The following is a 23,856-nucleotide window of genomic DNA, read 5'->3' as shown; positions in this document are numbered from 1 at the left end:
GAGGACCAACCCCAACCCGGTAGCGTGACACACTGGGACCACGGGGCGCTCTTTTCTTCCCGCTGCCAATTTTGCTGTCAATGCACACAAAGGATTGGAAGGCGGACTCGGATCGAAAATGCGCCTCGTTGTAGAGTTTATTGCGTTCTGCCAAAAAAAAGGACACAAAGTTAGCCGACAGAGCAAAGAAAATGTTTGTTTCGGAAGAATGAATGAAATCAAAGGAGCATTGATTCTTCCAAAACACTTTTCGATTAAATAAAGGCAGAACATTTTGAATTCAGCCTATGTAGCTCAACAATATCATACAAAACTTCATAGAGAGGCTAATGCTAATCATTGGAAAACTTGAAAAGTACATTGTGTAATATTTGACCACTCTGTGACAAAAAAACATTGCCAAATAAGCACATTGTAGCAGCAAGATGCCATACTACTAAGTATGGATTCTGCTATGTAAAAGAAATACACATTTATCCACCTATCAACATTTACAAAAATTAACATTGGTATCATAGTTACTGTATGTTTTTTTAAATCAATGATTTTTTTAATGGATTAAGTTTTTTTGTACCACTAGAGGCACTAAATATTACACACTGCCCCTTTAAACGACTTATCAAATAGATTAAAGAGGATTTCTCACTGAATGAAATGAAGCCTCGATTTTTACAAGTTGTGCTCGCTTGTAATTTTTTATAAGCAGACTCGCTTTTAAATTTCTTGGAGATGGGGTTAACAATGCCCAACTGAGTTCAAAGAGCTCATATACTAGATTATCCACTTTTTCTTACTTTTAGCAAAACAGTTTGGGGCAGAACACATTAGGTTTGAGGAACGGGGATGGGGGAGTACTGGAGAGTGACGTCATGCTCGTTCCCGTAGGACATTTTTTCCCATTTGTCAGGGCTCATGAAAATGGTAAAAGTAAAAAAGGGAGGAACCTGCTTCAAATTGAGTCCAAATACCAACCCAAACCCCAAGAAAGATGAAAAGAGAAAAGTTTATTCAAACGCATCTAAGAAATGCATGGACTTGCACGTGCAGCATGAATAAGCTGCAACAATGACACAAGCCAGGAGATGGCAGCAGACAGTAACAAAGTTCCAAATTCCGTACAGGTCTTTTAAAGGCTGAAAAATGTTATAGTCCGTCACTGTAGCTTAATGCCAACATATTATGCAAAACGTCATTGGCAGGCTAATGCTAACACTCATCTTTCAAAAACCTTTCAACGCCATTGATTTTGGTTAAAATAGATTACAAAATACACCATTATTGTAACTCCTAGATGATTATTTGTGTGTTTAGAGACCAAACAGATTCAGAACTTTTTTTGCTTCCAACACAATTCAAATATTGACATTTATGAGTTAAAAGTTCACTTTCTACAATGACATTGTCAAATCAAGCACAATGATCAGATGCAATGCTGCGGTTGCACATCCATTATGAACAACAAATTGATTTCGAGAAAAGTCTACACACCTTCATAAAACACCAAGTCGCTTGTCTGAGATAATTAAAAATTATGATTTCAAAATGTTTCCAACAATAATGTCCTTTTATTGTGTGTGCATTGGAAATAGACAATGCAAGCCCGAAGGTACTTCTTGACAAAATTCCGTAGCCTACTTCTTGCAGCAATATCAGCCAGTGATATCAGGAGAAAGCTGCTTATGATCCACACCAGTAACAACTACAGACTGAGCCAGCTGGATGCACCTGGAGCAGCTGAATAGAACCACGAGCTGAAGTTGGTCAGAGCTGGTGGAAGTGGTAGCAGCAAGGAAGGGAACGCTACTAAAAAGGCCAACCAAATATTGCAAGACCAGACACTAAAAGATGAAACAGGGGCAGCTAAAAATAACAATAGCTGCTAGCCACAGCCTGGGGCAAGTGGCTTACTTCAGTGCCTAGAGAAGAAAACAATGGAAAAAAGTGATAGGTGCCAGAACCATCAAATTCTGGATTTAGCTGATGGTAAGTGGCCACAAGGCAAAGCTATTTCAGCAAAATCCCCATTCGGGCTTCCATAGTTGTAAGTTAGCAGCCAAAACATGTGTCTGAAAATACTGTATTATCATTAAAAATATCTAAACCTGTGGGTCTTAAATATGTGATTAAAAAAAATCTGCATTTCTATAGCGCTTTTCAAGTCAATGACTTCCCAAAGCGCTTTACAATGTGCTCCACATTTCCCAATAGCGGCCTTGCAGCCATGTAAGGCGCTAACCTGCTTATTGGGGGTATTAGGGGTTCAGTGTCTTACCCAAGGACACTTCGACAAGTAACACGGACGAGCCGGGATTCGAACTGGGATCCATTGATCCCAAGACGAGCGCTCTACCTCCTGAGCTAACGTTTAGAAGACAGAACATGTATGTTTGCTTATTGTTACCATATTAATTAATATTGTTTTACTGAAATAGAGCAAATATTTTTTTTTAATCCGCTAGGGTTCGCTACTCACGAAACACTGACACTTTAAAAGTATAACTAGATTTTTCTAGTCAAAAATACTACAAAATAAGGCAAAACACAAGGGAGATCATTAACATGCGACGAAGGGTGTGTAGACTTTTTATATCCACTGTGAAAAAAATATTTTTCTACGTTATTCTATTACATTTTCTCTCTCTCACACACACACACACACACACACACACACACACACACACACACACACACACAAACATGCAGATTTCAGGTCACTTTGACCGTACTTATTTCACCAGATACGTCATTGTTGAAATATAAATATATAAATATATTCATTTCAGTAAAAAATGTCAAAATCTTGGTGGTATTTGAAAGAAAACACCAGAGTTTTCCCACTTATAAGAAGGAAAAGTGTTGGATTGTCCCGTCATGATAAACAAAAAACAATTCTCTGCTTTTTGTCCGTTTTGTCGCCATGGTAACGTCCATCAGTAGTCATTGCCGTTTTTGGTCAACACAAACATGAGCCAAATATTACGCTGGCTATGCTTGTGGAATTCCACTTTTCAGGTTTTTTTGTTCCATCTGCAAGTTTTGGGAGCTCTCAAATATGCAGCATGTAAGGTACAACACAAATAAAGTTGGGGGCACCCCAGTTGACTATGACATTAATAATGTATTTGTACATTTAGAAATCAAAAAACCAAGAGAAAAAAAAATGACGGGTGGATCCTGGGCAACACCAGTTAAAGGACAAATTAATAAATAACCCACTCCACCACCCCAACAAATGACATCAAAAACAAAAACAAAAAACGTGGACGAAATGTCTAGTCAATGAAATTGATTTTAAACAAAAAATCATCCAAACCCCTTTACCATTTCTTTCTTTAAATCGAACAACAAAAAAAGTATGTTTTTTATCGATAGAGGAAAGCTGCAGTTTCGAAGAATTTGCATCAATATAATCAAATACTGTAATTGAAAATCCAAGGGTTTAAAAAAAGCTATAAATAAATGCTTAAGTTAAAAAAAATAAAAAAATTGAAGAAACTCTGTATTAAAATTGTTTTGAAGAATCATCGTTTCATGTTTTGGGAATAAAACCCATTTATCAAAAAAAAGTGTCCCCCCCTTAAAAAAACAAATAAGATATCCCTCACTTAAATATAACAACTAAAATGTACAAAACAAATCCTGTATCTATATACATATATTCATGACAATTGTTTAGTGACTCAAATTAACAAAACAAGGGTTGCTTTCAAACAGGAAAAAAACAAAAAAACAAAAACAAAAGAAAGGAAAAACTAAGCATGAAAATATAAAGAAAAACTAAATAAATAATTAAAGGAGTCACCTAAATTACAGTTACTACAACTCTAAAATTTGAGAAGTTTGTCAATAAAATGACAAAAAAAAAATGAACAAAATAAAATGTAAACATAATATATATATTATGGCCAAATGAAAAAAAGAAAAGCAATCATTTTAAATAGATAATTGGATAGGAATGACATTGGCTGCACATATTTGCCAGGAGAGCTCAACCAAAAGGAGAACTAAAACGACTCCATTACCCACAATGCCCCACTTCAGCGAAGTGGTCCTTCTCCTAAGGCTGCCGGCACCTCAAACCTGCAGCGGGGAGAAGGCGTAGAAAGGAAACTGCGCTTCGTCCTCGTCGACGAAGAAACACTGGAAGTAGGGGACGTCCTCTGTGGGAGGAGTCAAATGACATCACTTCCTGTCAGTTGACATCAGGCGATGTCACTTCCTACTCACCTTCCGTAACATCAGAGTCCGCTGAGGAAAAAAAATCACACATTTAAATAATTTAAAAAAAAAAGAAACGCTCAATCTTTATTTCATTTATCAAACATTACCTTGAACTTGCTCTTCTTTGGATGATTTATCTAGACCAAAAATGATAAAAAGTTAACAAGAGGAAAATGACGAGTAAGGATCAACAACTTACTTTGGTCTTGAATCTCTTTCAGAACTCGGTCTTCTGTAAACAAGAAAAAATAGGGTGGATTCTGGCAATAACAAAAAGAAAAAGAAAACGAAAGAACATACCTTTAGGTAGGCTCTCTTTAGGTAACTTCTTCTCCATCACTTTTTCTAAACACAACAAAATCCATTAACACAGTCTTTGGTGTTCTGGAATGAACATGGCCCCAGCTTTTCATGCAACTCTCTGCATTCCTCTCTTTTTCTACCCACGAGTGGCTCAATTACCCAACAGGTCAATAAATAAAATAAATCTACCTTTTGTCTTGAGAATTGCCTCGGCCTTCTTCCTTTTTGGTTCCGTCTTGTCTTCTGGGACAGACACTAGGGGGAGGGGGGAGATAATAATAATAATTTTAAAAATATATCAGGTTGGTTGGTTTAAAACAGACACAGTAATGCAAAGGTTTCATAAGGAGCATGATAGGAATACCTTCAAGAACAAGCACAATAAACCACAAATCATTTTAAAAAGGGAAGAAGAAAAAAAAACTGTCAATATGGACTTGTGATTGGCTGGCATCATAAACATTGAACATAAAGAAAACCTTTCAATACGTCTTCATTTTCTAAATGCATCTTTTGTCGGCGGTGCCATTTTGATTTTCTGTTTGGTTCCTAAAAAAAAACATTTCAATACGTCCTCATTCTCTAAATGCATCTATTGTGGGTGGTGCCATTTTGATTTTCTGTTTGGTTCCATTTTGACGAGCAAAATTCTTTTTTTATATAAACAATTTATATCTATATAATATTCAGCCATTGTATTACCTTTGACAGATGCACTCTGTTTTGCCTCTAGTCGAGCTTCTTCAAAATAAAACAAATACAAAAGTAAAATGATTGTTGAGCATACAATCACAGAATATAAATAATTACCTCTTAGTTTTGTCTTTGGTTTCATATCTTCTGCTGTTTAAGAAAATAACCAAACATGAATTCAAACATTCAAAGAGCATCGAAATCATGAGTTCAGTGCACAGAATCAATGTCACTCTTCACAGAGGTTAGAGAATACATGCCGATTGCACGTACTTTCAACATTTCCTGTTAGAATTTTTTTTAACATACACGACTGTAGAAAAGTATTTCAACCAGTGTGCCGGGGCACAATGGTGTTCCTTGATGCTTTGTGTAGTGTGTCGTAGGAGATTGACCAATGCTATCTTTGAAAAAAAAAGCATGTCATTGCTCAATACCGTTGCTTTCTGCTGGTGATCAGCCAAGTAACTACCATTTATCCTTATCGGTAGATCGCAGCAGTTTACTTTTTTCATTCTCTTTTTACATTCTAATGATCTGTTCATGAGGTAAAACTTTATGTAATAACCCTTTTAGATGTACGAAGCTTGCACTGCAATGGTTTCTATGAAAGGAGGTAAAAAGATTGCACATGAATTTGCAGATTTTTATTACAAGAAAATAACAAAATAGAATATGGTAAAAAAAAAATACTTCACTGACTGATAATTTTTACTTATTTTAAGAGCATGCTAGTTTTCTAAAAAACAAGGAAAAATATACATTAATCTTGAAACACAGGTTAAAATATACTGTAGTAAAATCAGAAATTAGAACAAAAATAAACCAAAATGAATTACCCATGTTACCACACGATCATTTAAGATGTAAAAGGGGGACTGGTGTTAAGAAATAATGGTAAAACATTTCAGATAGAGTGTGCCTCAAAATTTTTATTTAAAAAAAAAAAAAAGTGTGCCTGCTCCAAAAAATTGGGAAACACTGACAATAGTGTGTTTTCCATGAAAAGTCACACTTTTTTATTTGAATCAAATTAGTTGCAAAAGAAATAGAAAGTACTGCAGATTGGAAACTACCCAAAACTTTTGGACAGTAGTGTAAGTTGTTTCTTGGTGAGTTTTTCTCCAATATCTACGTCATACAAATTGTGTTAGTTTGGCAAATGTTTTCCCCGCTTAAAGCTGCGCGAGTTAAGCTAGCTATAAAAGAATTGGTTACGATTGAGTATACATACGTGTCCTAGCAGTTGTCTCCAGGTTTGTTTTGACTGGCCTTGCGATAACTGATGATGAGCAATCGAAAACAAAACAGAAAAAAAGATGCATTAAAGGAATAAATGAAGAGCAAAAGTAGAACAAAAAAGGGAAAACAACCTTTCTTCATTGGCACAATCCTCACTCTTTCTTTCACCAGGGAAAAGTTTTTGGCAGGACGTTCTTCTCCTGGAAAATGAAACATTTGATCCTTTAAAAAGTAGTAGAAATACAGTAGAGCCCTGAAATCCGTTCAGGTGGGGTTTGCAAAGTGAAGTTGCCGTATAGCGGGGGTAAAAACATATCAGATAAAAAGTTTAAATCAGTTTTGCGAAGCACACGAAATTCTGAACTGAATAAGGAGAAAGGGGGGCATTGTGGGAGGTAATTGAGCCAATAGCAAATCTGTATTTTCATAGTGCCGTGAAGCAAACCCATAGCAGACAGCCATCTTTGAGACATAACTTGTTTTTTTTGGCATGCAAAATTTTTTAATTGTGATAATGCAGTGAGGAAAATGACAAAAAGAGAGGCTAAAAACATTGTATTCCACAGCATAAAGCCAAACTGACGTATGGCGGGGATGCTGTAGACCAGGAGTTTATTGTAGCTAAGCGTTCATTTTTGGCAAACGTACCTGAGAGCAACTTGTGTACTTCCTTCCTGGCCTCTTTTGCGTCTTTGGAGGGTTCCTTCAGTTGGTCTTTGGGCTTCTCAAGTTTTTCAGAACCAAGGTCTTTAGTTTCTTTCTTCTGTGGTTTAGCCAGTTTCCTTTCCCTCATGGACAGTCGAGGTTCTTTGGAGATTTTCCTTACTTGCGTTTCATCCGTCGTTTGGATTTGTTTTTCTTTCCCGGGAGGTTTCTTCTCTTCAATCTGTGCCTTCACTTCTTGGGGAGGTTCTTTGGGTTGAATCTTCTCTTCTGTTACCTCTTTTTCAGGTCCTTTCTCCCTTCTGGTTGGTTTGTGAAGGTCACTATGTCTTCTGATGGATCTCTTGATATCAATTTCATTAGAGAGTCTCCTGGCGTCTACTTTATGTGTTACTTTGTCATCAGGTTTCTTTTCCTCTTTCTCCTCCAAAGGTTTAATTTCATCAGTGACTTGAGAAGGTTTCTGGATGTCTGTTGTCTTTTCAGTCACTTTCTGGAGCTTTATCTGTTCTTTTGAAGATTTGACATCCTTGAGTGGAGTCTTCTTCTCTTTTCTCTCAGAGGGTTCAGGTATTTTGTGGACCACGTGAGATGGTTTCACCAAGTCATTTGCTTTCAGGATCTTTGACTCTTTTCCAAGAGCTTTCTTGACATCTTTTCCTTCTTTTCTGACATGTAGAATTTTTTCTACTTTCTTCTCCAAAAGTTGGACCTCTGGTTTCTTGATCTCTCTAGTAAAATTTTTCATGGGTTCCTTTCCCTTATCTATTGGTTTCTTTGCGTCCTCGATTTTGAAAACTCTCCTGGAAGTTGGTGTGTTTGCTTTGAATTTAAACTTTTCTTCATGTTGTTCTTTTAATGCTCCAGAAGACACATTTAATGTTTCTTTCATGCCTGGTTTCTTGATTTCTTTGAGCTGGTCCTTTTTGAGATATTTTCCCACTTCTTTAAGACGCCTTTGGCCTTCTATGTCCTCTCTTGGTCCTTTCTCTTCAACTTCTTTGAGTAATGCACCAATGATTTTTAGATTTCTGTGGGATCTATCTCTAGATAATTCTTTAGCAGGTGGTTGCAGAATCTTTTGTTCCTTTTCATCTTTGAGTTTATTATTTTTATCTTCCTTAGCATGCTCTTTGACCGTCTTTTCTTCTTTCTTACGTTTATGGACTTCCTTTTCTTTGCTAGAAGGGTCGTTCTGAAGTTTCTTGACATCCTCAGAAGGCTCTTTGTTTTCTTTTCCTTCCTTCTGAAGTTTCTTCTCAGATTCTTTCTTTTCCTTCATAGGTTTTATAAGATCTTCTGGAGGTTTCAAATCTTCTTTAGAAAGTTCTTTGACCATTTTCTCTTCTTTTGTCAGTTTATAGACTTCCTGGTTATTGCTCGAAAGTTCTTTCAGTTCATTCTGATGTTTGACATCCTTGGAAGATTTTTTGTGATCTTTTAATTCCTTTGGAAGTTTCTTTTCAGATTCTTTCTCTTCCTTCAAAGGTTTAAGGTTTTCGGGAGATTTCATATCTTCTTTAGAGGGTTCTTTGACCCCCTGGTCCTCTTTCTGTGGCCTTCTGGCTTCCTTCAATGTTACTTTGGCCTCAGACACTTCTTTGTGACGTTCTTGAACATTCTTGACTTTATCAGAAGGTTTTTTGACTCCCTTATCCTCTTTCTGTAGCCCTCTGGTTTCCTTCAAAGTTATTTTGCCCTCCGTATGATCTTGGTGGTGTTCTTTAGGGGCTTTCTCTTTTTCAAAAGTTGTTTTGACGTCTTTCTCTTGTTTGCGAGGTTCTTTCAGAGTTTCCCATTTCCTTGATGATTCTTTGACATCTTTTATAGCTTTCTTCTTTTCCTTCAAAATTTCCAGGACATGTTCCTCTACTTCCTGTGGTTTCTTCATCTCCTTTTTTGTGGAAAGGGTTTTGACCTCCCCCTGCTCTTTTGGAGGTATATTAATCTTAGATGGCTCTATGTCTTCCTTCTGTTGTTTTTTGACAACCTCCAGAGTTTCTTTGACTTCCCTGACTTTTTTATCTAGTTTCCTAGCTTTGTCAGAAGTTTTATTGACATTCTTTACAGGTTTCTTTACAGTCTTCCTTTTTTGAGAAAGGGTTTTTTCATCCTCTTTTGGAGGTTTCTTCTCTTCTTCAGAAGGTTCCTTAACTTCTTTCTGTGATTTTTTGGCTATTTCTATAGTTTTGTCCTCCTTGGCTTCTTTCTGAATTGTCTTATCTTCCGCCAAAGTTTCATTTACCCCCTTGGCTGTTAAATGTGATTCATTTACCTCCTTCTCTATCCTGTTAAGTTCCTTGACTTCCATCTTCGAGTTTTTGACCTTTACTTCTTTTTTAGCTTTCTCAACATCTGTTTCATTTCTAATGGTTTCTTTCAATTTTTTTGCAGTTTTCTTTGCTTTCCCGAAAGATTCTCTGACCTCTTTTTCTCCCCTTTGAAGTGTTGAGACTTTTCTAAAAGGCCCTCTAACCTCTTTGAGAGTTTTTGGCGCTACCTTCTTGTGTAAGGCTTCATATTTTGTTTCTTTTTCGGACAAGTCCTTTTCCTTTTTCTCCTCTTTGGCAGGCTTTCTTAAATAACTTGTATCCTCGGCAACCATTTTTACCAAAAAAGGCTTCTTTATAGCTGTTTTGTTTTCATGGACTTCAGTTTCAACTTGTGGCCCCTTAAGCGTCATCTTTAGGGGGTCCACTAAAATTGAGGCACATGTAGTGATTAACGTTGACATTAATCTATAGAGTAATGTAATAAAGCTTAAAGGTGGGGTGTGACATTTGAAAACTTAAGGCTGCAATCATGACTTTAAACCAGGAGATGGAGGCAGAGTAACATGTGATTTTCATGCATTTCTGAGGCGTGCTCGGATAAACTCTTTTTTTTCATCTTTTTGAGGGTTTGTTCTGCCCCGAACAAGCCTCATAAAAATTAGATAAAAGCAGAGAGGTGCCAGGGAAAATAAAGCACAAGGGCCCTCTGAACTAAGTTGAGCATTGTTAAAACATACTTAATATGTTAAGGGTTAGGGTAACGAGGACAGCAGAGAAAATAATCGGGACTACACTTCCCTCCATTCAGGACATTGGCCAGAAGCGCTGCCTATCCCATGCTAAGAACATTACCGGGGACCCCTCTCACCCCCATCATGGACTGTTCACTCTGCTAGCCTCTGGGAAGCGGTACTGCAGTGTGCGGTGCAGGACCACCAGGCTCCGCAATAGTCTAGTCCCCCTGGCCATTAGACTGTTAAATGGTCAATCTAACATATAGTTAACTTAAGTCTAAACGGCTGCTAATCTGACTTTTGCACTACTGGCAGTTTTTTATAGCTTGCCACTCCTTGCACATTGCTCTCTGCACTATTGTAATTACAGCGTTATTGTTACAGTGTTAATGTTACTGTGTACCTGACTTGTTAACCTGACTGCCCGATTTGCACATCTGGTTAGCTACTCTTCTTGCACTATCGGCACTATGGTAAAATACTATACGTAGCCAAAATACAATACAACTTTATTTATATCTGTACATTCAAGGAAACTGTGGGGGTCAGATGCATCGACATTTCGTTCTGTATACACGTGTACTAGAATGACAATAAAGTAGATCTGAATCTGAATCTCTGAATAGAGTAAATATTATACTTTCATCTACGCACCCCACCTTTAACTTTTAGAAATGTGTTTAAAGGAATACAATAACAAAATACCTTTGGGTTTTTTAGCTTTTTTCTTCAGGATTTTGACGATGGCTTTGAGTTTCTCTGGTGGTTTTGTTGTTGTTTTGTTTTCCAGCAGTTCCCCATATTTGATGACGATTTTCTCTTCTTTTTTGTCTTTTAAAAGGGCTGCATTTGGCAATACAAATCATATTTGAAAACAATCATTGAATCCCAAACAGAGCTAATAAACATACCTTTGACGTCAACATTGACCTTTACAGGTGCCGGCTGCTTCTTAGCAGCTATATAATACAAAACAAACAAAACGATTATCATACATACAAATTATTTTTTCAATGAGAAAAACACAAACCCGTCAACTTCATCCGTCCAATTAATTTTTTTTTCATAAGTGACCAATGTGAATTGCATTAAGCTAGCTTGAATTCGAACCGCACACTTAGCTGGACAAGTCGCAAAAGCAGCATCATTGTGACGGTGATTGACGGTCCCCGTTTGAGTATCAGTCATTGTTTCACGATTAGTCCTAAAAGAATGGTGGAAAGATGGAATGATCATTATTCATTTTAGTGTACCTGTGTCGCGTTTGCGTGGATGTTTCCGAAAAGCAGGTTTGTCTTTGTCCAAATCGCCTTCGACCAAGTGATGAGGGTCGTCTTGGACATCGTCCTCGTGTTCTAAAGCTTCTTTCTTGATGGCATCATACTTGCTAATAAACTTAGTTGTCTCTTCAAGGTCCTCCTTAGCCTCATTATCAAGTTTAGTTGTCTTAAACCTTTCTACCTTCTTCTCCTCTTCAACTTTAGTTTCCTCCTCCTTCTCGTTCTCTTTTACAAATTCTGTTTTTTCCTCCCCTGTCTGCTCCTCATCCACTTTATTTGGTTCCTCTTCCAACTCAGGCTCCGTCTCAGCTAATGTTCTCTCCTTTTCAGTAACATCAACAACATCATCCTCTTCAGCTGTTTTCGCCCCTATTATTTTCTCCTCACCTAGTGAGAATGTGTTCTCTTCTTCATCAATCATAATTCTTGTTTCACCTTCTACCTCTTGTTCCTCATCATCTTTGATAGTTTTCTCCTGTTTTTCATCATCATCATCTATTGTTACCGTTTTATCTTTCTCAGTTGTTATCTCATCTTCAGTGTCTTCCACATTTTCATCAAGTGTTGCTGTCTTTTCATCTCCGGGCGCTTCACCTTTTGCCTCATCAAATGCTGTTGTTTCCCCTATGGTGTCATGATCATCGCTGGGTGGATTTTGCTCCTCATGACTAAAAGTTGTTGTCTCATCTTTGCCATCTTCCTCATGTTCTTCATCAAGTATTTTTTTATCCTGGTCTTCATAGGATAATGACCGCTCCTCTTTAGCCTCCTCAGTTTCATCCTTAATTCCAGAAGTTTTAGGTCCCTCCTCATTATCGGCGCGTATTAGTGTACTCTCCTCCTCCTTATCTCTTATGACCTTATTTTCTTCAAGATTTACTGTAAAAATCTCCTCGTTAAATGTCGTCGTCTCCTCCTGATCTCCATGGTCATCGACGGACAGATTTTGCTCCTCATCACCTGAAGTTGTCTCTTCTTCAGTGTCTACCTTATCTACATTGTCCAAAATTATTTTCTCATGTACCTCTGCCTCCTCATCACCTGTGCTTGTTTCCTTTTCTTCTTCTTCCTTCTCATCAAATGTTCCCGTATCCTCCTCTTGCTTGTCATGATCATTGATGGCCAGATTTTGATCCTCATTTCCCCAAATTGTTGTCTCATCCTCCGTGCGTTTCTCATCAGTTTTGTCGTCAAGTGTTGTGATGTCCTCCTCTTTGAACTGCTCTTCTCCATCCTCCAGATTAGCAGAAGATTTAGATGTATCTTCATTAAACTCCTGTGCCTGGGTTTTCTCCTTCTCATTCTCATCTCTAGCAAATGTTTCCTCCTCCCCCTGATCTCTTGTGACCTCATTTTCTTCATCAAGATTTACTTTTGTAATCTTGTTAAATGTTATCGTCTCCTCCTGCTTGTCATGATAATCGACAGTCGGATTTTTCTCCTCATCACCCATTTTTCTTGTCCTAATATTGATGTCAATTTCATATTTATTGTCCAAGTTTGTTTTCTCATCGAACTCTTGCCCCTTATCACCTGTGGGGGTTTCCTCGTCTTCTTCATTATCTTTTAGTGTTGCTTTCTCCTCATCAAATGTTTTAACCTCCTCCTGATCTTCATGATCATCAACGGACAGATTTTGTTCCTCATCACCTGAAGTTGTCTCTTGTTTAGTGTCTACCTTATCTTCATAGTCCAAAATTATTTTGTCATCTACCTCTGCCTCCTCATCCCCTGTGCTTGTTTCCTTTTCTTTTTCTTCCTCCTCATCAAATGTTCCCGTATCCTCCTCTTGCTTGTCATGTTCATTGATGGCCGGATTTTGATCCTCATCACCCCAAGTTGTTGTTTCATCCTTCGTGCCTTTCTCATCAGTTTTGTCGTCAAGGGTTATGTCCTCATCTTTGAACTTCTCTTCTTCATCCTCCAGATTAGAAGTTTCAGATGTCTCTTCATTATACTCTCGGGCCTGGGTTATCTCTTTCTCATCTCTAGCAAATGTGTCCTCCTCCTGATCTCTTGTTATCTCATTGACATTTTCCTTCTCTTCATCATCAATTTCGGCCTCCTCGTCCTCCTTTTCTATATCATTGGTCTCCCCCTCATCTTCATCCTTCTCCCAGTCTACAATTTGAGCCTTCACCTCTTCATTTTCACCCCCCTGGTAAGGGAGCCAGTTTCCGTCCTCCTCCTCCAAGAAGAGGATTTGTGGAGCGTTCTCATCGCCATTCTTCTCCTGCTCGTCTACAATTTGAGCCCTCACCTCATCATTGTTATTCTTGCCTCCCTCCTTTTCCAAGAAGACCTGTGTAGTGTTCTTCTCCTCTTCAGCTACCTTTTTATCCTCTACTGTGCCCTCTTCTCTTCCTTCATCTTGATGAACATGAGGCTGAAGTTCTTCTTGGTTTTCTTTTTCGTCTCGTTGGCGATCACGGGCCTCGTCTGCCACCAACATCACGTCTGCAACTGCACGGCCGACTTGTCATGACGGGTGGGATGCGGTGTAATGAGGCACCCAAACATGCATGTTTTTTACAAATGTTTATTACACATGGAGACATGCTTGCATTAGTGTTCATGTACGAGCTCGGACGAGCACATTAAGCGGCGGAGTCAAACTGTTGCAAGAAAGACGCTTGGACAATCCAGTGCAACTTCAAAAACTGCAACGAAAATTTGTGATGTAATGTGGAAAAGTAGCGACAGGAGACCAATATTAAAGTAATTGTAAAACTGGAAACCCCCAGTAGATTTGAAATGTTAGGTTGCATTTGACCTCATAACATATACAACAATACATGTAAGAAGACACATTCTTTCAATGATTACAAAAAAATTAATAAAGCAATAATTATATTCTTGACATGCATAAAAGATTGCGTAACCTCCAAAATTAAACACCTATCCACGAATTTCTATGCAGGCATGAATTGATTTAAAAGATCTTCTCCGAAAGGTGAGAGATTTTTATGTCCGTCTACAGCATTTATTTTCAGTATTTTGTGGAAAAGTGACAATGACCTTATTCAGTACAGGAATGTCTCCGAAATTTGAAATTGTGACAACATTTTCCATAATGGAATAAAAAAAATGTCATACAGTCATGATTCATTATAAATTAACGAAAATATTGCATTTTATATTATTGCTGATTATGAAAAAACTCCATCTCAAAATGCTAGAACAAGGGTCGGGAACCTATGGCCCGCGAGCCATATATGGCTCTTTCTATGAGTACCTGTGGCTCAGAGACAAGTTGATTGCATGCAAATTTTCTCCATCTCATTCAAAACTAAAGCCTTTAATCCTGTTCAGATACACGCAAAGCCAAACCAAAGCTGAAAAGAGAAGCAATACGTCGCAGAATATATAGGGCATGTTTTTTACTACAATTTACAGTCAAGGTGTCACAAAAAAAAAAAAGAAAACCTCGTTTTGGCTGTACAACGCTAAAGAATCCTTTATATTCTGTGCGGGTCAGATGTATCAACATTTCGTTCTGTATACACAGGTACAAGAATGACAATAAAGTATCAGAATCTGAATCTGAGAATCTGATATAAAAGCTCACTATATAATCTGTGTTCAGTGTTCAGATACCTTATGATGAATCCACAGAACAAACTGTAAATACGCTATAACACCGAAAGAGAACTTAGTTATTTGATTGGGTGAGTGGGAGGTATGGGTGGAGCTATGCAAAAAGTGCAAGCACTCGCCCTATGTCGTCTGCGCCAAAGGTAATCACATCAGGCCCCCTGTTTGCAGAATGTTGTGATGTTTTTACAAAATAACTGCTTGCATCTGGTTTTGAAACCAATATGTATGAAAAAAAAAGGGTCAAAATGAGTTTAACCGATCTTGAGTAATTGCAAGAAAGAGACAAGTTTAAAGTGGTATGTTTGTTGATTTTGGAACACGGGCTTTGGCATTATTCTCTTTTCATAATTTTTATCAAATCATCAAAAATAAATGGGCTGAAGACTAAGCTTTTGTCTGTGGCGCGGGTTTAGCAATTTAGTAAATTTGTCTCATAATATATGGTGTAGCTCTTTCCCAAAATAAAATAAATATATTTTCCTTTTATGGCTCTTTGAGTCAAAAAAGTTCCCGACCCCTGTGCTAGAATATCATGAAAAAGTATACCAGTAGGCTGTAACCTTTTTAAAAATATATTCATTATGATAATATGCATTTGATTTTAGAGGTTTCACCGTCTTAAAAAGTTTTCCCACTGGCATAACAACAACAACCATCACATGGTCTTACCTTTTGACATACGAGGCAGAAACTCGCCTGCATTTTAAAGATCAGTCAGACAACCACAATTCCATGAAGAGCATACGACAAAACCCAATTTTACCTTTGCGTCGCACTGTGGGGATGTTCAAGTGAGGCGCTTCACTTTCATCTAAAAAAAACAAAAAAAAGATGAAAACACTTGAATAATTACAATTGAACAATGTACATTTGAATTTAAATAAGATGAAAACCTTTCTTAAGGATGACATCTTCAGGCAGAGTAGCGACAGGTTCCACTGGGGGAAAAAAAAAAGACAAATGTCATTGCAGAGGTCAGTATAATTGGGGACATCTCTGCAATGATAGTCTCTCTCAAGAGGCAGGAAACATAATCACTACAAAAACCACATTGCCAAATGTATTGTTAATGTGTTATAGTGGAGGAAATGCCATAAGAAGGGCTGAAAAACATCTTAAAGTGTATTGCGGGGGTCTACTGTACTGCACACCATTTTTTCATTAATTCACTCTATTTGCAGGGACATTTGAATAGCTCCGCCCATATATCCCATCTCTACCTTGCTTGCTGAAAATCATGGCGGACATGTAGGCCACAATCAAGTCCTTCTTGTCACTCAGCTGCAGCACGGTGTCTTTCACGGTCTTGCCGGGGTCAAAGTCAATGTCTGGCATGGCCCCCGCGATGGCGTCGATTAGCATTTGGTACTGCTCCACTATGATTTCAGTAGTCCGGTTAAGGGCGGCAGAGGGACTGAAGTAGAAAGTTTCTTTGACATCTGAATGAGGGACAGTTAGATGTGTCAAATGTATATTTTGATGTTTTAAAAAAATATGTTAAACCTTCCAGCATTTGTACAAATTATTTTTTAGTATAGACACAGTTAGTAGGCATGAATTTCTTTTCTAGGACACTAAATAGCCATTAGGTTATATATAGGGAATGTTCGCCTTGTTGTGGTAGGCATTATATATTGCATGTCATTGTTTAGAGTGAATGTGAAAATCAAGTCAGGTGTTTCAAGATCATCATTGCACTGGAAAATCCAGAACAGTCTCAACTATAGTAAAATCTAGTCAATTAACAAGGATACTTAGTAGAATATGAATTGTACTTCCTCTGATCCACAAACTATTTAACAAGTGAATAAGAGAAAAAATCTGCATGTTCTAAACACTATAACATCCACATACCGTTGACTATTTCAAGAAATCCATCCATGGTGATGACCACCATTTCCTGCAGGCCTTCTTTGATGTTGTTAACAGTATCACTTACAACATGAACCACAGTCTTGCCAAACGCCACAGGGTCCAAAAAGCTAATGTCGATGCTTACTGAAAAAAAAACAAAAAACGATTGTTAGGATGCTTTCATGAAAGAAGTTAAATTAATTGGGGGCAGCAAAGGTGTTTCTAAAAGACTGTTTAATGATTAATATACAAACATCAGATTTATCTCGACATCCTAAGCATATGCTTCAATTTCAACTACGCCCATCTGATTTTATCTTACTTTTAGGTAAGCTGTTCGGGCCAAACACATAAAAGAGGGGTTAATCGGGGGTGGGGGTAAATCTGGAAAGTGAGGTCATGCTCCATCCTAAACCCTAACAAAGCTGAAAAAAAAATTTTATTCGTGCGCACCTAAATAAATGCACATCCATGCATGCACGTACGTCATGAATGACCTGACTGAGGCTGCAATGATGACACAAATGGCGACAAAATGTAAAAGGTTAAAAATTCCGTCCAGCTCCTTTAATTATATTGGCAGGGATCTAACATATTTTTTAAGGGATCTAATAACTATTCATTTATTTTCGGGAAATTTGTGCCACCTAGCAGTAGGCATTATGTATTACAGAAACGTGTTCAGTCAAAGAGTAAACATTTCAGACTCATCATTGGGGCTGAGAATCCAGAACAATCTCGAGTATAGTGATATTTAGTTTACAAACGAACAATGAGGACACTAGAATATGAAATACTAATACTTTCTCAGTTCAAAACAATACTTAATAGGGTTTATAATCTTGAAAACAAAATAAAAATGAGCATTTTCTAAGCACTTTAGCATGCACCCTACCATCAAATATTTCAAGTACTCCGTCTGTGATGACGACCATCACTTCCTGCAGGCCTTCTTTGATGTTGTTGACAAAGTCTTTTGCAACATGGACAACAGTCTTGCCAAACGCCACAGGGTCCAAACAGCTGATGTCAATGTTGACTGAAAAGCAATGGTTGTTAAAATGCATTTATTAGGGAAATTTGCAGTTAATAGCCAGGAATGATTCAGATGGGAGCAGCAAAGGCTTTTCTGATAGAGAGTGTAATCATAATGTATAACCAGCAGGTTTATCCAGCCAATTGTAACTGAGACCCTTAAAGTGGCAGCGTGTAATGATTATTCAGTAGAGGTCGTTTTATTTTAGAATAAAGGTGAAGTATTTTTACTATATATGATACACATTGGGGCTTTATATTTGAGGAAAGGCCGATACCTTTGACTAGATCCAGAATCGAATCCAAGATACCGCAGAAAAACTGCTGAATGGAGCCCAGCAAGCCGCACACAAAATCATTAGTACAGGAGAGCATTTCTCTGCACCAGGGGACCGGATCCAGGAAGCTCACGTCTAATGAACGGAACACTGTTTAGAAAACAAACAAAACCACAAAGTTGACCAAAATCACCTTTGATTTCAACAAGCCCTTTAAAAAGCATTTGTGTAAGTTCATTCAGTAATTCTTTTAACCTTGTCTCATTTAAAAAGTGAGGTATGTACTTCATATTTTTTATTAACAGTGGCAAGTATGTAAATGAAAATTGGCTTGATTTATCCATAAGAAAACTTGTAAAATAATTTGTCGTTGATGTCGTAAAGTGGGGAAAATGCTATAAAACATTTTTTTCCCACACTGTCAAGTGAAAGATAATACAAACTGTGTCCCTTGAAATTAAGGAAAGGCAGATACCTTTGACTAGATCCAGAATCGAATCCAAGATACCGCAGAAAAACTGCTGAATGGAGCCCAGCAATCCACACACAAAGTCATTGGCGCAGGAGAGCGTTTCTCTGCACCACGGGACCGGATTCAGGAAGCTCGGGTCTAATGCACCCGAACGCAATGCTGTGGAGATGACAAACAAAACCACAAAGTTAAGCTAAATCACCTTGGATGCTTTACAAGGAGCTCTTCAATTAATAAAAATCAAATAAACACAATTATGTGAATGATCTCGCTTTTCTTTTATGAAGTTAAAGTAGACCCAAGTAGACAACATCACCACCCTGTGAATTTTTCACTTTACGGTGTGGAATAAGATGTTTTTTCAGCCCCTCTCTTTGGAATTTTCCCCACTACACAACATCAACAACAAATTATCATGCCACCCCTATACAACAATTTCACCTTATATTTTCCAGCTCAGATGGAATCATGTCGTATCCTAGGGTCTAGTATGTATAATGCACCTGATTCAATCAATCAGAGTCAACGAACCTTGGCTGAGATATTGCACGGAATCTAAGATAACATCCACAGCAGCACATAAGGCATCCCTGATTGACGCCACCACCCCGTTCACTAACTGGTCGGTGGAGTGGAAAAGTCCCCTGCCAATCACCACCGGGTCCACATAGCTCAGGTAGAACACGTCTGCAAGGAAGAGAAGACGAACATGTTTACATTCTTGAGTCATAACTTCAAATCGTAACTCCTTACCTTCTTCATCAGAGAAATAATGCACAAATTTGTCTTTGGCTTGGCCAATTTCCTCCAATGCATACGTGGCTGCAGACGTGGGGTTGCTTAAGTCAGGTGCGCATTCTAAGAAGGAGCAGAAAGTCACAAGCCTGTCAGGTAATTCTAAAAAAGCTAATGCTGGTACCTTGGAACTTATTGACCAGATTGGACACTTCCTCGGCAGCGTCATACGCAGCTTGGACTGGGTCGGACATGATGTGCTGGATGTCTGAAAATCACAAGAAAATGGTTGTGGAGCCGAATCCTGGAATGTAAAGAAAGTGAGCTATAGAACTAGACCATCTTTTGGCTAGCAAGGCCTCAACTGCCGGAAGGTGTCCATTGATTTACTGATAAATTGTAACAGATAACGCACCTGGCACTGCTTTGTACTCCACAAAGTTGAACATGACAATGCCCACCGTCAGCCAGCACAAGAGGGCGGCCAGAGCCACGAGCAGCTCCACAGACACTCGAAGCTTGTTCAGCACTGTCACCGCTTTTGACTTTAGCGTCCCCCATACTGTAGCTGCTTGGGACCCACTGGTGGTTTTGGCCCCTTGGTGTAAGGGAAAAAAAAGAGCAAACGTTGTGTAAAAGCAAACAAACTATCAATAAAGTTTTATTTATGTGGAACACAAAGATGATGTTTTAATCTTTTATGAGCCTGCCTGCATTTTTTTATTTATAAAATGCTAAAAACTGGGTCAAAAAAGCTTATCTCGATGCTGCTTGGATAGCAAAAAAAAAGAAGAAAAATGAAGAGGCTTCCGTGAAAAAACGTTTGCTTAATACCATTTCTTCATCGATTGGAGGCAGCAGAGGGTGTTCTAACAGACTATTTAATATTTAATGTACAACCATAAATTTAATCCAGACATTTGTAACTGTGTCCCTTAAAGTGCAATCATTCACTACTAAAGGTCGTTGTAGCTTAGAATGAGCTAAAATGTGTGCATTAGAAGAAGACACACTACGAAAGCCTGAGATGGATCCACCCGGAGCGGCTGAAAAGAGCCATAAGCGGGAGTTAGTAACAGATGGTGGAAGTACCTAAATTTAACGGCACGCCGAAGAACATACTAAAAAAAAAAAGGCCATCTGACACTGAGCACGTAACAATAGCGACTGACTCAAGGCATAGTCTGAAGCCACATGGCTAACTTTAGTGGCTAGAGAAGGAAACACTGGAAAAGCACAAGATGCCTAAATGACTTGACTCTGGGACCATCACATGTGGGGTTCAACTGCCCGTAAGTGCTAAAAACCCCAGGAGGACCAGGTAACTTTCAAAAATAGTCATTCAGGATTTTGTAGTATTGAGATGGCAGGCAATCATTTTAGCTTCTTTAAGTTGTGTCATACCGTTTTATAACCCAAAATCATGTCTGAGACTGTACATGTTTTTCTTATTATTGTAATCAATAGTGTTTTATTGAAAAGAATGGATAGTTTTCACACTAATAGTTTAAAGCACCCGTCTTAAAAAAACACAACCTGCCTATAACTGGACTTTTATTTAACTTTGACCAATAGAAGAAAATGTTGGAGTGGAACTGAATCATTACTACCTGCCAACTAAGTCATCAGTTGCTTCTTCCCCACTTAAAAAATAATAAGAGCTAAAAATGATACAGAGTTGCATCTGCTTCAACTTTTGCTAATGCTCATGATACGTGATAGCTTGTATTAATAGCAATGACATTTTCAGCACACTTGGGTGACATGTTCTGTCAGTTGCACATAGGAAAATAGATACAAAACAAATTATAAATATTTTATAGGCTATTGAGCCTAAATGTTGCTTATTAGATATTCAAACACACAACAAAATCTGCAGCAAAAACATTTTTGTATCATGAAGAGCAAAAGGTCAGGCAATGGTGCAACTGCTTAGTTTTGTATGCTCCATCAGTGGTCACTAATACTTTTTAAAGATCAGAGTTTTTTTGTTACTCATTAGCGCGAAGGGATAACAGTTTGCTTTTTAGAAATAACACTTAGAACATAATTACTATGTTATTATCCTGTAATAACCGGGTTGTAATGATTAAAATTGTGTTTAAAAAAGGATCAGTCAAGCGCCAGAACATAATGACAGGTTGGTTAGTTAGTTAGTTAGACAGACAGACAGTTAAACAGTTAGACAATACTCTTCGGTCTCCCAAAGTCCAAAATCAAGAGCCTTCAGCTAGTACAAAATGCTGCAGAGAGGCTTTTAACTAAGACAAGAAAGTTTGATCACATGACCCCGATTTTAGCTAACCTGCACTGGCTCCCTGTTCGCTTAAGATGTGATTTCAAGGTTCTGTTGGTAGTATACAAAATCATGCATGGACTTGCTCCCTCATATCTTTCAGATTGAATTCACTCCCATGTTCCTGCTCGGAGCCTTCGCTCTGAAAATGCTGGTCTACTAGAGATCCCAAGAGCCAAGAAGAAATCAGTAGATCCGAAAACCTATTCGGGCCCCGGTGCTGTGGAATGCTCTTCCCCCTCAGATTTGATCTGCAACCCCAGTGGAAATGTTTAAATCTAAGCTTAAAACACACTTCTATTCTATAGCATATGCACAACCTATATTTTATGTTGACAATATCGGTGTATTACTTGCCCTCATGTAGGTTTTAGATCAGGGGATTGTGTCATAATAGTCTGTAGTTTGCAATAGTCTTTGATCTGTGCAGCCCTTTGAGACTTTTGGTGATTAAGGGCGTCACAAATAAACATGACTTGAAAAGCACAGGTGAGTTATTTTCTGAACAGTACAGCAGTTCTTAGGAGGCTACCTGGGGCCAAAAGTTACCACGTTGGAAACACACACACACACATTATATATATATATATATATATATATATATATATATATATATATATATATATATATATTTTTTTTTTTAAACAATAACTTTAAGTCATTTATGATAACCGGAATTCTTAGGCTGTCATAATGTTATATTAAGAAACAAAACACGAAAAGAGGCAACATTTTTCGTAATTAATTGGATGACAGGACGTTTGAAAATACAAAGCTAGCAATTATCTTGTTATGCTAACGACGACGCTAACGATGACCATTGTTGTCAAATTTGAATATTCAAAAGCTTTTAGTCAAAGAAAAACATAAACACATTTTTAAGACCAAATATATTATGCCAATAGGTTACAAACGGTCTATTTATTAGCTTTTGAATTTTTTTTTAACAAATGTTTCTCCAGTCATTCAAGCCTACCGATAGTCCGCCATCTTAAACACAGGTGAAAAAACCGGAAGTTGAAAATTACGAAGCTAGCACTTATCTTGTTATGCTAACAACGAATACCATCGTTGGTAATTTGGGATATTTAAAATGTTTTAGTTGACAAAAAATAATAATTATAATTGAACAAACTATAAATGTATGGCTGTAAGTTACAAACCACCTGTTTTTTTTCTCTGTTAAACACATTAAAAAAAGAGGGTTTCTCCGGTCGTGACGTCATTCAACCCTACTTACCGTCAGCCATCTTGGGTGACGACTTCAAATTTCAGAACTTTTAAAAAAATCCACTTATTAAAGATCTTCCATTTCGTATCACGTCTTCTTCTTTATGAAATAAAAATTGACAAAAGCGCATAAACAAGTGCAGCTTACGGGTGCTTGTGGAGCTGCCGGTGCCGAGGCATTGGCAGAAAGCGATGAACGAACGAGGGGGGGGGTTCTGGTTGAAGGACGTTAAACTGAGGCTCTGGATGTTTATTTTTAAACGGTCTTCGATGCACAACACAAAACAGGGGGGTAATTTGACCCCCGTCCTGAAGTTATTCTTAGCCCGGCCGCTCTCACACACCTTTTTTGGAGGTCAGGGACGATCGGGGAAAGGAAAGTAGCGAGAGTGGAAATGGCGTCCTCTGGTGACGCAAAAGCAAACAACACTTAGAAAGTTTTTTACCCCAGTAAAAATAGTTTTGTTTTTTTTTGAAAATCCCAAGGTGCGAATACAAACCAAAAATACATAATCAAAAATAAATTATATTAAAATTGATATTTCTAATATGTAAACTAATTAAAAACGAGGAATAGTGCAGGTGCGTGTCACGTGACACTCGTAAATCTAACAAATAACAGGTGCGTTGGATATTCGTAATTTTATTAATTTTAAATAACAATATTTCAAGGTTATTTTTTATATCATATTTTAAAATACATAGTATCAAATAAAAACAATTAACCGTAACCGTAGTTATTAATTGACAGCACATTCAGCACATTTTTGTTTTTCATGCTCGCAATGCATTGTGGTCCATTTTCAATTTTAAAATGATAAATATTTTTGTTTGTTTTTAATAAAAAGCGACAGTTTATCCACAAAAATGCACATGTAGAATAAAAAAAAATTCAGTCTTATGTTGGTTATCAGTGTTGAATAAAGTATAGTGTATTAAGTATATGTTCA

The 23,856-nt window shown here is 37.7% G+C and overlaps 1 protein-coding gene across 1 annotated transcript; it reads right to left on the bottom strand.

The window, feature by feature from the left end:
* Positions 1-114: 114 nt before the first annotated feature.
* LOC148352241 (uncharacterized) lies at positions 115-23,296 on the bottom strand. Its single transcript, XM_088354994.1, has 28 exons — positions 22,917-23,296; positions 19,796-19,978; positions 19,565-19,648; positions 19,399-19,503; positions 19,177-19,332; positions 18,649-18,804; positions 18,174-18,323; positions 17,756-17,899; positions 16,861-17,004; positions 16,227-16,445; positions 15,900-15,944; positions 15,770-15,817; positions 15,676-15,702; positions 14,049-14,069; positions 11,383-13,872; positions 11,041-11,088; positions 10,835-10,972; positions 7,108-9,819; positions 6,591-6,659; positions 6,452-6,499; positions 5,335-5,367; positions 5,227-5,265; positions 4,714-4,779; positions 4,522-4,566; positions 4,421-4,453; positions 4,329-4,358; positions 4,228-4,248; positions 115-4,160 (listed from the first exon to the last, which is right to left on the bottom strand). Exons 1-28 carry the CDS (start codon positions 22,924-22,926, stop codon positions 4,075-4,077), a joined length of 7,350 nt encoding a protein of 2,449 aa, XP_088211120.1. The 5' UTR covers positions 22,927-23,296; the 3' UTR covers positions 115-4,074.
* Positions 23,297-23,856: the final 560 nt, after the last annotated feature.

The sequence above is a fragment of the Urocampus carinirostris genome, chromosome 15, assembly GCF_059441175.1.
Source record: "Urocampus carinirostris isolate Australia breed hairy pipefish chromosome 15, RoL_Ucar_1.0, whole genome shotgun sequence".
NCBI classification, from domain to species: Eukaryota; Metazoa; Chordata; class Actinopteri; order Syngnathiformes; family Syngnathidae; genus Urocampus; species Urocampus carinirostris.
This window is presented reverse-complemented; position numbering and strand designations above follow the sequence as displayed.

What these genes read in the sequence shown, in the direction of transcription:
- LOC148352241 (XM_088354994.1), bottom strand. An exon ending in ATTTCTTGAAATAGTCAACG is followed by an intron (nt 16,446 to 16,860) that starts GTATGTGGATGT and finishes TCCCTCATTCAG; the next exon opens with ATGTCAAAGAAACTTTCTAC. An exon ending in GATTGTGCCAATGAAGAAAG is followed by an intron (nt 6,500 to 6,590) that starts GTTGTTTTCCCT and finishes GCTCATCATCAG; the next exon opens with TTATCGCAAGGCCAGTCAAA.